The sequence below is a fragment of the Myxocyprinus asiaticus genome, chromosome 19 (assembly GCF_019703515.2).
Source record: "Myxocyprinus asiaticus isolate MX2 ecotype Aquarium Trade chromosome 19, UBuf_Myxa_2, whole genome shotgun sequence".
NCBI classification, from domain to species: domain Eukaryota; kingdom Metazoa; phylum Chordata; class Actinopteri; order Cypriniformes; family Catostomidae; genus Myxocyprinus; species Myxocyprinus asiaticus.
In genome coordinates, this window is record NC_059362.1 from 3,299,623 (window position 1) to 3,315,531 (window position 15,909).

At 39.4% G+C, this 15,909-nt stretch overlaps 1 protein-coding gene across 3 annotated transcripts in view; it reads left to right on the forward strand.

The window, feature by feature from the left end:
* Nucleotides 1-15,909, forward strand: part of ptprk (protein tyrosine phosphatase receptor type K) — a 297,329-nt gene that overhangs the window by 111,536 nt on the left and 169,884 nt on the right. For all 3 annotated transcript variants that reach the window (XM_051644804.1, XM_051644805.1, XM_051644806.1), the window contains exons 5-6: nt 4,375-4,490; nt 12,624-12,798. In XM_051644804.1, coding sequence (XP_051500764.1) covers nt 4,375-4,490; nt 12,624-12,798 — 291 coding nt within the window. The remainder of the gene's footprint in view (nt 1-4,374; nt 4,491-12,623; nt 12,799-15,909) is intronic.

A 15,909-nucleotide genomic window follows, 5' to 3' on the forward strand; every position in this document is an offset into this window, starting at 1 on the left:
AAAACACCCATATATGGACACACGCACATACGCATAATGAGTTGTAAAATCATGGCCATCATGTAGGCTGCAGAAAGTGTTTTATGGACGCATCAGCGGTGCTGATCAATGAAGGATCAGTGAGGAACGTATTATCACAAACAATAAATAACACATTGCTGTTAAAATTGTCCTCTCTGACACATCCAAGCCCCTGAAGTTTGTCTGATGTATAATTAGCACTTATTACATGCAAGTACAGCACTTAACACGAAGCGTTTCGAGGTCAAGTGACGGTACAATCAGCCGACGCTCAAGCGCGGACACTCGCTCCTGAGTTCAGCACTCGAAATGTCAGCAATGTAGATATCATTTTAAGCGATTATTAATTTGTGATCCAGAGCACTGTCTCTGCAGGTTAGCACAGAGTGGTACAGTGGTACTAGCTGCACATATTTGGGTTCCCACAACCATGAGAAATCTGGAAATATCAGGGAATTTGAAAATTGTGATTTACTTGTAATGGGAATATAAAATGATTCAATATTTAATCGGTTTGAAATTGCATTCTGGATTATATGATTTGTCTAAATCCAGTATACACAAACCATGGAAAAGTTTATGGGGTTAAACGGTGTGGGATTCTGTCTATCAGGCGGCCAGATCTGTCTCACTGGGATCAGAGCTTAGGTATGGTAAGGTAACAGGTATTCCCAATTAACAGCACGTCCACAGAAGCACAGGGATTACTGAAACTCCAAACACAGATTATATTCCCTCTGAACCCTGTTAATGAAGCTTCCAGCACTCTGATCCCTGTTCACGGATGACATCTTATTAAAAATGATGTTGGGAGAGAGAAGGACGGAGGAGGGGTTTGTTGTAATTTAGTTCTGGCGGTGTGCTGGAGAGTGTGGCACCCGATCAGAAACCATACTGATATGGTATTGAATGATGCGGTACTGTCTGTTCCATATGGAAGTGCTGCGATATCCTGCAGAGAGAGTTACAGGTGTGCCTGACACCTTTCTCTGCTGTACAAGAGCCGATCTACTGCTCAGACCAGTTCAATGCCCTCATCATATCAAATAAGTACAGAATTACTCAAATATAAAACATCACCTAAAATGTGAGAAAGAAGCAAATACTGTCTCTGTGTACATCATGTAATAAATCTGACATTACAGAGCCATATTCAACATGTTTGTAGATAGGGTAGGTAAAATATGATTTTCCGTTGTATCTTTATTTGAACGATCTCAATATCGATTCTTAAATCCCTCTGATCTTTTACTCTATGTGCAGCCCTCTTTTGCTCAGTGAGAGGAAATCACTCACATTTGCAACCAAATTCCACCTTATGTGAATACAAATTTTAATATTTGCCAACTGGCTAGAAAATGTTGAGATTTTACTCTCCAGTGATTGAGTAGTATAGCGGTGAAGAAGTTAAGCAGCGAGATGCTTTCACTGTGTGTTGAGAGTAAAAGTTTGGTTTAACTCGTTCCATGTAATGTGTGTCCAAAGACGAGATCCACACAATCCATTTGTCATTGAATAATGTCTCTTTTAATATCTTTTCTGTCCTTTACAGTTAGTTGCTGATCAAATATAACAAAAATAGAAACATTTAATTCTAATCATGCATGGCACAGACATTCAAGTCTCTCTCATTAACATGCAGTCATTTACAGGCGCTCTTTGCAGAAATGTTGGTTTTCTTAAAGAGACAGTGTCAGGATTTAGCACGCATTTAACAAATCAATGCAAATACTTGTAAATAGTACAAATAATCTAATTTAACAACACAAATGTAACAACATATAATATATGCAATATAATATCATATTTATTGATTAAATACATGGATTTGTTTATTGTTAAAGCTAAAATTTGACCAAAATCATGAAAAACTAATAAAATATCACATTTAAGTAAAATAGTTAAATGTATGTTTTATTAATGTACCTAGTTTATAAATTTAACAGCATTAGCTGGGAGAGAATTTATTTCATATGTTAGTAAAAGGGACATTATAACTGAAATATACCCATATGAATCAATATCGAATCAAATCGGAATCGATCTTGTGAATCGGAATCGAATCGGGAAATCTGTATCCATACCCAGCCAAACAGAGTCAATGTTTCTTGCACCAAAATCAGAGTTCAGTTTTTTTTTTTTTTTTAGACCAATTTCAACTCTTTCTGTGATCCTTACAGTTAAACAGGAATTTTTGCTAATGTAACTTTTAAGACTTATCATTCATACAATTCGATGTCATTTTGGCTTTGAAACTTTTGAAAAATGAAACATACTTTAAGTATCTTTTTTCATCATTAAAGGGACATGTTAAAGATTTAATAGGTCATACCGGTCTTACATTGATAATGTTATATCAGTTAAAATAAATACAGGCTATTGAAATTTTAAAGCTACATTAATTTATACATATATCTTTCCATAACAGAGTGGACATGTTATTCTTGGCCACATATGACTAAAGGAAAACATAAATAAATCAAAAGTGTTACAAACTTCAAATAACTCAAAATAATGTTACTAAGTGGCACTGTACATGACGTCATTCCATAAAAACATATATCTTCAATTAAAGGTCATAGTATCATGACATATCAGGGTGAACATACTAAAACCTCTGCTATGATTGTTAAATGACACATTTTCCACAAATGAATACATAACTCCTGTAAACTTAACTGGATGGAAATACATCCAGTGACTAAGCACTTAGTTTTGTGCAAGTTGATTGACATACAGCTCTGTATAAAATTACACTAGTGCCAAAATTTAAAATGATTTCAGTTATTTAGAATTTGACTTTTAAGCCCACAGCAGTGTGTAATATGATAAATAGTATTTATACTTTTTACCAAGCCTTTTAAAATTGTTATCGGGTGAAATTAAACATTATAAATACCACAACTTCATAATAACAGACACCAAATTGTAGAAGTGACCCATAGTAGCTAACCTCTGCATGTGTAATGAGTAACAGCGTTTAAACCTCAAGTCGCTGAACACTGAATATTGTATGTGGACATGTTTATGAGTTCATGGTTTTGATGCCATCTAGTTTTTATAAATGGTCTGGGTGGGACTAGGGAGGATGTTTTCAGCCAGAACATTTCAGTTTTCCTGGTTTGACCCAATGAAATATTATCGATAATCATATTCACAAAGAAAAGAACTGAAGTTAGAATCTCTTTTGTCCTGTGTTAATGAGACTCTGGTAAGAGTCAGTTCTGCTCTCAAGTAGCTTTTGTTTGTGTCAGAAACTCGTCATCTTATTTGTTCTTCCTTACCTCCTCTCATTGTCCATCTCTGTGTGTGGTGGATATTTCTGTTGGAGTCCTAATTGAGCAGATAGCCCCAGAGCTGAAAAATAAACACTCCATATAATCCAACTAAAGAGAGAGAGAGAGAGAGAGAGAGATAAAGCAGAGGATATTCTGACAGAGTCCCATTGGATAAGATGTTATGAACTTGTGGGTTTGATCACTGGGTGTTTAAATGTAGAATTCCAGAAGTAAATATCCTATTCATTTTCTCCAGATAGAATAGATTTTTTGCACTAACGTTTAAACCTTAAAACTTTTTATAAGCTCTGAGGTTAAGCGATTGTATATGCTTGTGTTCAAACTACAAGTCAGTGTTATTTCGACGTCAATTAAACAAATAAAATGAATCCCTGACAAAGAACTGCATTACCCATAATCCTGAAGAAAGATCCACCAATCAGAGAAGTCGCTGTTAACATGGAAGTGTAAATTGCGGGAAAAGAGCTTAGCAGAGACCACCCACTTCTATGAAGCATTGTAAATTATGTAATTATATCTGAATATTTTGCAAAAAATGTATCATTTTAAACAAATAATCAATGATTTTCAAATACTTTTTTTGTTTCAAATCAAAGTTTGTAATGCGGTTCATCTTGGAGCTGATTGGTTCAAGGTTCAGAACACTTTGTTGAAGATTTGTTCTGCAACGTTTTCTTCTGCGTTCACGTTCTTGCGTAGAGTACGTTTCAACACTATGCATAACATCAGGTTAAGTGTATTCATCACTGCCACAATGATGATAATTCAGGGAATTGTATCTTCAAATGTATTATTCCGACTACGCTACAGCACAACTGATGCTGCTTTTAAAACAAACCATACATTTTCTGTGTTCACCTTAAACAGTCAGCATTGTGTGTGTGTGTGTGTGTGTGTGTGTGTGTGCTCTGGATTTAAATGACATGTTTACCATTCCCAGCATCAATGTCACTGTTTTGGGAGTGTTATGCTCTGGTTTACTCAGGCAGTTTTGCAGATTAAGGTTTTTGAGAACTGTGATGTCATGTGTCGCTGTCTTTACCTTCCCATGCAGATAAATCTCCTCATTTCCTGCGTTTGGGGGATGTGGAGGTTAACGCCGGGCAGAACGCCACCTTCCAGTGCATCGCCACTGTCCGTGATGCTGTCAACAACAAACTCTGGCTGCAGGTGGGAACTTTTGCTGTCATTGGCTAACACAATATATTATTTTTGTCTGTATTTGCTGCACATGTTAAACCTTTAGCTATATAACCTATAAAAAAAATATTTTATAATCGTATTTATTTACTTTGCCTGTTAAATGTAGGTTTGTTTTTTTCCACATGTCAGTTAATTCCAGACACATACTCTATGCAAGTACACAGAATGCTTAGCATTGCAAGTGCACGGTCCCCTTGAACATCCTCAATGTGCACTCCTTTGTTGCTTTGGCAGTAATAAACCGTAGTACTCAAGGGGCGCTATAGTTACCTTGAGACCCTGTTTACACTTGGTATTAAAATGCATTTTGGACAATCTGTTTAATGGGGTCCGAAATGTTTTGAGATTTGTCTACTTCAGCATGTTCGAATGTGGTCGAAAACGCATGTAACCACATTGAGCTTGCAATGTGAACACTCATTGTTTCGAATGCGCTCGAACAGCAGTGAAGTTAAAACTTTGCCGGATATGTGCGGTTTTTGCCGCACTTTCATTCCGTAAATTTGTTATGCTTTATTTTCATGCATAACACAATGACTGATTGATTTATGTCATCATGAAATCAGAGACCCTCTCCTTGAACTCCAAACTCAAGTGGTCAAAGGAGATGCTTGTTATGACCAGGAGTAAACGTCAGTGAGTCATACTTGTCCACTTGTGATTGGATCGGCAAAAATGTATATTGATACCAGGTGTAAACAGCGCCTGGGCCATTAAACTCTTCAATTCTGTGGATCTGACGGTGAGTCCAAAAGGGGGTGCTGTGTTGCGCAAAAAAAGTTTACGATTAAATCAAATCAAATCACTTTATTGTCACACAGCCATATACACAAGTGCAATGGTGTGTGAAATTCTTGGGTGCAGTTCCGATCAACATAGCAGTCGTGACAGTGATGAGACATATACCAATTTACAATAACATCAAATTAACACAACGCAATTTAAACATCTGTTATACATAATTAAACTCAACTTAAAACATCAAATTAACACAACACAATTTAAGCATCTGTTATACACATAATTACACTCAACTTAAAACATCAAATTAACACAACACAATTTAAACATCTGTTATACATAATTACACAACTTAAAACATCAAATTAACACAACACAATTTAAACATCTGTTATACACATAATTACACTCAACAATATACAAATAATAACATACACTGTACAGTATACAATATGCTGTTTTTGTTTTTTTTGTTTTTTTTTTGTTTTTTAATATATAGATACTATATAGATACACATTATTCAATAAAAATGAAAAATTAAAATATATAAAAAAAAGTATATATATATATATATATATATATATATATATATATATATATATATAGAATGTACAGTATTGTACTGTATTGACATTCAGGCTGTCGGTTGATAGTCAGTTGTTAAGAGAGACATAATATAATAACAGTAATATAATTTATGACAGTCCGGTGTGAGATAAAAGAGTAATAAAGTGCAGTGCTGATGTATTTTGATCATGGGAGATCAAGAGTTCAGAAGTCTGATTGCTTGGGGGAAGAAGCTATCATGGAGTCAGCTGGTGCGGGTCCTGATGCTGCGATACCGCCTACCTGATGGTAGCAGTGAGAACAGCCCATGGCTCGGGTGGCTGGAGTCTCTGATGATCCTCCGAGCTTTTTTCACACACCGCCTTGTATATATTTCCTGGAGGGAGGGAAGCTCACCTCCGATGATGTGTCTGGCAGTTCGCACCACCCTTTGCAGTGCTTTGCGGTTGTGGGCGGTGCTATTGCCGTACCAGGCGATAAGCCCAGAGCCCGGAGTTTCTCATCTAGCTTGGAGGGCACTATGGTGTTGAATGCTGAGCTGTAGTCTACAAACAACATTCTCACATAATTGTTCTTTTTTTCCAGGTGGGAGAGAGCAGTGTGTATTGTAGATGCAATGGCATCATCAGTGGAGTGGTTGTTGCGGTATGCAAACTGCAGCGGGTCAAGATTGAGTGGTAATACAGAGCAGATGTAATCTCTGATTAGTCTCTCAAAACATTTGCTGATGATGGGGGTCAGAGCAACAGGATGCCAGTCATTTAAACAAGTTATTTTTGATTGTTTTGGAACAGGCACAATGGTGGATGTTTTAAAGCATGTGGGGACTACAGACAAAGAGAGGGAAAGGTTGAAAATGTCCGTAAAAACACCAGCCAGCTGGTTCTCGCACGCTCTGATGACGCGGCCCGGAATGCCGTCTGGACCCGCGGCTTTGCGGATATTCACCCGTCGGAAGGATCGGGTTACATCCGCTACAGAGACGGAGAGTGAACTAACCTCTGTAGCTTCGGCCGTGAGAGCTCTCTCCGCGAGGGCGGTGTTATTTCCCTCGAAACGAGCATAAAAAGTATTTAGCTCATCCGGTAGAGAGGCAGCGGTGTTCATGGCGGAGTTTTTATTCCCTTTAAAGTCCGTGATGATGTTAATTCCCTGCCACATGCTTCTAGAGTTGGTGGTGTTAAACTGTCCTTCAATCTTGCTCCTGTACTGGCGTTTTGCTGTTTTGATAGCTTTTCGGAGGGCATAACTGGCTTGTTTATGCTCCTCCGCGTTCCCGGAATTAAAAGCGGAGGTCCGCACATTAAGTGCCGCGCGAACATCGCTATTGATCCATGGCTTCTGATTCGGATAGATTCGCACAGTTCTGGTCGGAATCACTTCCTCTACGCACGTTCTGATGAAACACATTACGCTATCAGCATAAAGCTCGATGTTGTCATCAGAGGCGGACCGGAACATCTCCCAGTCCGTGTGATCAAAACAGTCTTGTAGCGTAGAGTCTGATTGGTCCGACCAGCACTGGATCATTCTGAGGGTGGGTGCTTCCTGTTTCAATTTCTGCCTGTAAGCGGGCAGAAGCAGAATGGAAGAGTGGTCCGATTTGCCAAATGGTGGGCGGGGGAGGGATTTGTAGCCATCCCGGAACGGAGAGTAGCAATGGTCCAAAACCCGGTCCCCTCGTGTGTTGAAACTAATGTGCTGGTGATATTTTGGTGCGACTGATTTTAAACTGGCTTTATTAAAGTCCCCGGTCACAATGAACGCGGCCTCAGGGTGCGCGGTTTCCTGCTCACTTATACTCCCATACAGTTCCTTGAGTGCCCGGTCTGTGTCGGCTTGTGGGGGAATGTACACAGCAGTGATAATGACCGCTGTGAATTCCCTCGGTAGCCAGAATGGTCGACACAGAAGCATAAGAAATTCTAGATCAGGAGAACAGAAAGACTTGATGGAATGTACGTTCCTCTGATCACACCAGGATTTGTTGATCATAAAACATACACCACCTCCTCTAGTTTTACCTGAGAGGTCTTTCACTCTGTCCGCTCGGAGCATGGAGAACCCCGCGGGTTCAATGGCTGAGTCTGGAATCTCCGCAGACATCCAAGTTTCCGTAAGGCAGATAATGCAGCAGTCCCTCGTCTCTCCTTGGAAAGAGATCTGCGCTTTCAGCTCGCAGAGCTTGTTATCCAGAGACTGAACATTTGCCAGTAGAATAGTGGGTAGCGGGGGTCGATTTGCGCGGCGTCTTACTCTGATGAGAACGCCGGCTCTGTTTCCCCTTTTCCTCCTGCGTTTCCGCGGCCGTGCTGCCCAGACAAAGGGCTCCGCTTGCGTGTTTGTAAACAGCGGGTCGGCATTGAGGAATGTGAAGTCCGGTTTTCGGTGTGAGATCGCTGAACCAATGTCCAAAAGTGTTTGCCAAGACAAAAAACATAAGAATTGTAAGCAAAACAAACAAACCATTGCTATGTTGTGTCGGAGCTCGCAACGCAGCAGCCATACTCGGCGCCATCTTGAGTCTCGGCTTACAATGTAAGTCAGGCATATATGGTATCGTTTGAAAGCCTAGAATCTGAACTTTTCATAGATAACAATCACTTCTGCATTTACATTACATAAAATAACAAAATAAGGTCTGAAAACATCCATGTCGCAAATACGTGCCACCTAGAGGCAATATGGTTGAAATATTAATATGAAAATAATAGACAATTCATATATGAAACGAAAGCTTGCCATCTCAGGATTGTGACTGTACAGTTTATTCTGTTGCCCTAATACCAAAGCTCGAGAGATTTTCAAAAGAATTACAAAGTGAAATACGATTTCTGTAAGACATCAAATACAAATGCCTCTTTTATGCGGCAATCACTGCTGCTCTAAGCCCCCAAATAACTAAAAATGTCATATCTGCTCTTACCTTAGGCAGTTTTCTTCTAAATGAGCAATTTTTTACTTGTCTGTGAGCTTGCATGTGTGAATAATTCAATGTTATATCTTAGATTTCCAGAACAAAATATGTGGTCCAGTAGGAAAAGCATGCTAAACAAATCATCAAATATATATGTTATCGACTGTTGACGATAACATTTTATTTTATCAGCTTTCTAATGACACATAGATTGAGCTTCTAGTCCACTCAGAGGCCAAGATATTCGATGAAACAATGGGGGTGGTGCATGAACTGAAAATTAGACTGAATGTCAATGGACAAGCTCATCTGTGAGGGCTAAAATGCATTAGAGTGCCACCTACATTTCAGATATGCATATTGAGATGGAAGGTGATAGAGTAAAAAAAAAGTCTAGTACTTGCTGCCAACTCGTGGAATAAAATAAGACTTTTTGGAGGGAGATAGGGCGAACAGAACCAGAATTACATGCTTACAAAGTTAGGACAATTATTTCATTTAATTTTTGAAAAAATGAAACCAATGTTTGGCAATTAGTCCACAGTATGTGTTAATGGTGAGCTTTTAAATTTGAGTGTGAAAAATTGCTGGCGGCAGCCCAAAAATGCACCAGAGTTGAAGAGGTTTGTATGTGATTTTTGAGGTAGCTTTATTTATTAAGATTAATTTCAAACTGCTGCTCCACCATAACAGTAGCTGACATAACATAGCTTAACATAAATGTCCACAATAGCCCCACTTGTGGCAATGCTGAGACACTTACTAAGCAAACAATGTGGTGACAATGCAATGTAGAGACCGATATATTTATTTATTTACAATATATAATTTTGTGAAATAGCATACAGTATTGGAGTGAGCTACTTACCCATTGATAGAAAAAATACATCCGTCAGGCTTGATGCAAGTTACACACATTAGCACAAACAGCACTTTCCATTCACTAAATCTGACTGAATCCAGATGATTTAAGCAGCTTATAGCAACACTTTGGGTTTTGAGTTCTGATGAAACAGACCTTACCATAAGCAGCACTTTAGATCAAACAAAAGCTTTCAGTACGATGGATTTCACCTTAATTGGCCGGGGATAATGCTCAAGACAAGTGTGTCAGCAAACTGTCCTGTTGCTTTTAAGGGTGATTTCACCATACTAAAATAATTGCATCATTTTTGGAATCTGTATCTCGTATTAATGGTCAGTGGGTGTATACATTATAAACACAATTACTAATCAAGCAGGCTAGAGAGAGACTGCCCTCCTTATTAAAACTGAACCTGTCACATGGACGGCATTTGCTCTTGTGCTCCTCAGATTCTTTCACTTTATTCTTCCTGGAGGAAAACCCTGCTCTCTTAATGATGTCTGTGTCAGCCGTCTCTCTGTGCAAGCGTGCATTCTTGTGTCTGCGTGAGGTGAAACCCTGCTGCTGCCCTTTCATTTTGATGAACTAATGAGAAGGGTTTACATTCAGCAAAGACAAAGTGAGGTGTAGACATAACTTAAGATTTAGAGAGAGAGAGAGAGAAGGGTGAGTAGCTGACAGGGTGGTAAAGAGTGTCAGTTAAAGTGACCTTTTCTGCTCCGATAGATGAGGAGGTGAAAAAATGAAGAACAGCTAGCAAGTGTACTTGTCTGTTGAGATTCTGACTAATAAGAGATGACAGTGTTAAAGGGGCTAATGAATTATCTTCTGTAAAACACACACACACGCACACTTCACTCACACAGATTAGCAGTGACAGTGATTGGTGTCAGTTCTTTAATGAAGCACATTAACTTCACAGACCTTATCAAACCAAAACAACTCTTAAAGTTCATATCTAATCACATCTGTTTGTGCCTTTGTTCATGAAAAGACAATGGGGCGAATTCACTAAACAGTTAATAGCCAATGTATGCACAAATAAATCTATGTCTTATTCACACTCCACCGCAATTCAGTTTAACATGGTCATTCTTTTCAGAACAAACACGTCTCCTTTCTATGTAAACTGCTATATATTAGTAATAATCTTATTATAAGGGCTGTCAATTTAACACATTCATTTTGTGCAAACAAATAAATAAAAAATAATGCTTTAAAAAATTAACGCAATTAATCATGCCTCCTGATCTGTATGTAAATTTCGTAACAAAAGTAAGTATTTTCCCACCATTGGACCAAATCAAGCTTGAAGTACATGTAACTTTGGGGCAGATTCACTAAGAATGAATTGTGCCCGCTAAAAGCGCCGTTTTTTTGCATGTGCTAATTGCGCTCGTTTAGCACCCGATTCACTAAAGCAATTATACAGATCACACAAAGGCACAAATGCGCCCACAAAATCGCTACTGAACGCAATTTGCACGCGCAATTCTGATCTTGCAGTCCGATTCTGACCTCAGTATAGCCAAGCATGCCACAGACCACCATATTTGACCCTCCCTGCCTGGACTGAACAGCATCACTTTGATCCAGACAGTGTCTGGATCATCTCTTAAATATGCAGAACGTGCGCTTGACGACACCGCGCATCTGGATATATGGCAGGTTATAATGCTCTTTAACATCATTTGATGAGTATTTGATTAATTACTGCTGAAATGATCGGTTGAAAATGTTCACAAACATCTCTCTTAAATAAAATTCATTTTACCGTCTACTTTCATTTGGCGGTAATAGCCAATTGCACGGAGTTTTGTGAATGAAGCGCAGCCTAATTTACGGGGGCCTGGGTATCTCAGTGAGTAAAGACGCTGACTACCACACCTGGAGTTGCAAGTTCGAATCCAGGGCGTGCTGAGTGACTCCAGCCAGGTCTCCTAAGCAACCAAATTGGCCCAGTTGCTAGGGAGGGTAGAGTCACATGGGGTAACCTCCTTGTGGTCGCTATAATGTGGTTCTCACTCTCGGCACGGCGTGGCGCGTAGGGAGATATGCGTGGAGAATAGCGTGAAGCCTCCACACGTGCTGTCTCTGCGGTAATGCGCTCAACGAGTAGATTGTCTCAGACGCAGAGGCAACTGAGATTCGTCCTCCGCCACCCGGATTGAGGCGAGTCACTATGCCACCATGAGGACTTAGAGCACATTGGGAATTGGCCATTCCAAATTGGGAAGAAAAGGGGAGAGAAAAAAAGAGCCTAATTTACATAGAAAGGAGGCGTGTTTGCGTGGAAAGGAATGACAATGACTTCATTTAAATATTGAAGATGCAGTGTAATTTCAGCGCTGAGTCCGCCTGCTGAACGTGATTGTGGGTGGTTTGTGACTAAGACGCAGGTATTCGCGCTGAAATACCATGCGCAAAAGTGGCGCAACTGTTTAATGAATCTTCCTCTTTGTGTTTTAACAAGGCGTGTCAGCAGAGGGCAGTCAGCGTGCCTCAACAAACCTCACAAGCAGTGCAACCGCAGAATGAGATCCGCTCGCACAGGATGCATTTTTGAGGGTCTATATGTAGGCTACAAAGACGACAATTTAAAATAGCGCAGTCAAAAACACAAGAACGCATCCTGTGAGAACAAGACAAATTGACAAACTTGCAAAATGGATTGCTCTCGACTGTAGGCTTATGATATGAGAGTAAAAACATTTTTATATTGTCTAATCAATGCTTTTCTTGTCTGTAATTCTTCACATTTGGCATAATAGATTCAGGTGTGGAGTGATGCTGTACAGTCCCTATAAAGTCTGCTGCATCCTCCACAACCTAACACTCAGCACCAACCCACAAGATGGGGAATTTCGCCATGCAAATTAGAGGTCGACCGATAGTGGATTTTGCCGATACCGATAACTAAGGTGGTAGGACAGGCCGATAATCCATTAATCGGCGATTAGTTTTTCATTGAATCTCATTTTCATTTGAATTCTTTTGTGGCATATATAGCGGCGTAATGGAGAGGACATTCCAGTGGCAGAGAAGAAAAATATCAACCACAGGAAGTTTGCAGCCTCCTTCCGACTCAGAGAGGTGACCAGTCAGGACCAAGACCTGTACCGATGTGTCACCCAATCAGAGAGAGGATCTGGGGTGTCCAACTTTGCTGGACTCATTGTCAGAGGTAAAATCTTGTTTTTATTCATCACGGTGGTTCTCAACCAGAGAGCCTCTGCAAATTTCTACAGGGGTCTCAAGATGACTTGAATTTTTTAAAACAAGTTAATAAGCAAAAAATCAACATCTAACTTGCTATAATACATCTACAAATAAAAAAAAAGCTAAAAATCAAGATGTAAAATAATTAAACTGATATATTTCTTACTTTAATTCAACAACTCACAGTTTCTATTGAAGAACATGTCATTCTTGAGACTTCAGGAATCACAAAATTAATCATGTTAATTATTTTAACGGAGTGATTATTTGCACTAGGTGTAAATAGCACCTGCCACACAGTGCGCTATTTGCACTCCCAATAGTCTGGTGGAAACACAGAAATAAAGGAATATTCCAGGTTTAATACAAGCAGAATGTTGATTACCACAAAAATGTATTTCGACTTGTCCCGCCTTTAAAAAAAATATATATATAAATCGTGGTTCCAGGTGAGACACTTACAATGGAAGTCAATGGGACCAATCCGTAAACGTTAAGATACTCACTGTTTTAAAAGTATAGACACAAGAGATAAACAATATGTGTGTTAACATGATTTTAGTGTGATAAAATCACTTACTAACCGCATCTGTGTAAAGTTAGAGACATTTTACAACTTCGTTGCCATGACCATATAACACTGCAACCCTAAAACGACCGTAAAAATGACAATTTTAACAACTTTACAGCTCACATAATACACAAGTTTTAACAGAAGAATTAATGTAAGTGCTTTTATAAAATGATAAGCTTCACATTTCTGCATTTTAAATCCTCCAAAAATTGGCCCCATTCTCTTCCATTAGCCGCTTTTCCATTATTGTGCCAGTGCGAGCCAGGGCTATTAACTGGCCAGCCGGGACCAATAGCCTCAGACCTCGAGCCCCGTGACCAAAATCCATCTGCGTTCCCACCATCGGGCTAATAACTCAGCAGCGGTGCCCAAAAACCCACCCTTAATATGCCGCTGCGGTGCCAATCTCACACACCCTGCCCATTTCATAAGCAAGGGGGAAGCTCAAGCTGAGGTATCATGTTATTTAGTTATCTCGAATATCGAATTTCTATCATATGTAAACAGCAAGATAAGTTAGTGTTGACAACTCACTGACTGTAACTGCCAGTGGTCTCTCCACTAACAGCAGGACGATGTCACAGCACACCACCTATGAAAGTTCACCAAAGAAAGTCATTTCTTTGGGCACCACTTTGTCCATTGGGTGTATTAACGGATTTGTACTGTGCCTGCATTTTTTTTATTTTTTTTTATACCTGTACCTTTGTGTGCTGGATACACAACCTGAGAAGTTCAGTGAAACTCTGCCTTTGACATTGAACCCGCCTCAATCACCGGTTGGCCTTGTTTGGTCCAAGGGTAATCGGTGGGCCAAAGGCCACTGGCCCCGAGAAAGCCCAGAGGAGGCATGATAAAGCCCCAGAATCAACAGTGGGAATGCAACTGGCCCTGGCGCATGCCCTAATTTAGTCCGATAGTGGAAACGTGGCTATTGCAAGTGCCTCATTTAAACCTTAATTTATTTTGTATTTATCTTATTTTTTTTAAGAAAAGATGTCTAAATTAATTTTTGTGGTAATCAACATTTTGCCACAAATGCTGTCAATTCAACTTAACTTGCATTGAACTCGGAATATTCCTTTAATAGTTGGTCTCTATGGATGCTATGCAGTGATATCTAGATGAACATGTATTTCACGTATTCGTTACTATATTTTGTATTTAAATTTCAGTGAATTAAAAAAGAATGAAAACACTATTATAAAATACATAGTTCTGGCTCTAAAAACTGATTGGATGAGCCATGTTTAAAGCCGCTGTAAACTAGCGATACATGTACATTATTGACGCACGTTAATTGAATTCTATATTAATGTAGCAATTATTTGTTTATATTATGCCAACCGTAAACACCCTACAGCTAGGCTAATGATGAATTATTATTTTTAATTTATTATTTTTTTTAATCATTTTTACATTATTTTATAATATATTTATTTATTTTTATTTTTATATTTATAGTATGTTTTCTTACTATTTAAAAAAATATCTTTTTACATATTGCTCCACTTCACATTGTGCCTAACTAGACTATGGTAAAATCACTATAACACATGGCCTCTCGTGGCTCATTACCTTAGTATTGTATTTTTACTTATTCAACTTAATTCTGTGATTCAGTAATAAAAGCTGTGTTTTATAGACTAGTTTAGGCCTTATTACCTAAAACAACAGCTCAAATCAAGGAGAAACAGCTATGGTTACAGTCACCATCTGCTTTTTTAAACGCTGCTAAATAATACAAATGTATTCAAATTTGAATATCCATTGGGTGCATGATGCCATATTAATATGCAGAGCCTAATTATGCCAACAAGTCTCACTGGGTCTTTATTCGTGACTTTCCCGAAACTCTTCTGTTTGAGAGCGTGCCGACCCAAGCCCTCTGTGTGTTCTGTCCATCGTGTGACGTGTGAAGTTTCCCATGTACAGAGCCAACTCAAAGAGAAGTGGAATAGTTAGTAACGGCCGGAGGGCAGCGGGGTTGTGATGTTAGCAGCTAGGGCCAGTTGAGTATCAGCCACACTGACAGCTCAGATATCTCCGCCACACTTCCTCAGCTGACATCCTGCTACAAGACTCCCAAAGATGGTAATTTCAGCAGAAATTTTTGGGCCATGGATTTGTGCGTGCACTAATGGGAGCTGGCACGGAGTTGCCTATTGTCGCGCGTGACCTCAGGCTAGTGCTTTATTAGCTCCCGCTCTCCCTAATGCGGGGAGACAGCGGGCCCTCCCGGCTGTTTGGAGCCGCTTTGTAACAAATGAAAATTTCAGTGGTGAATTCTTACACTGAACGGGTATCGATCTGTGTGTCCCCCAGCTGCAGCGAGAAAGATGCAAGAGGAAAAAAAAAAAAGTCAAACAACACAACAGAACACAGTTGTCGCCGCAGCGCACGGGGAGCTCGGCGTGTTTCGCCCAAGGTTTAGAGTAATGACATTAGCCCTCTCTCACTTGTAGAAAATAAACTGAATTGACAAGATGTGCACTGTGAAAT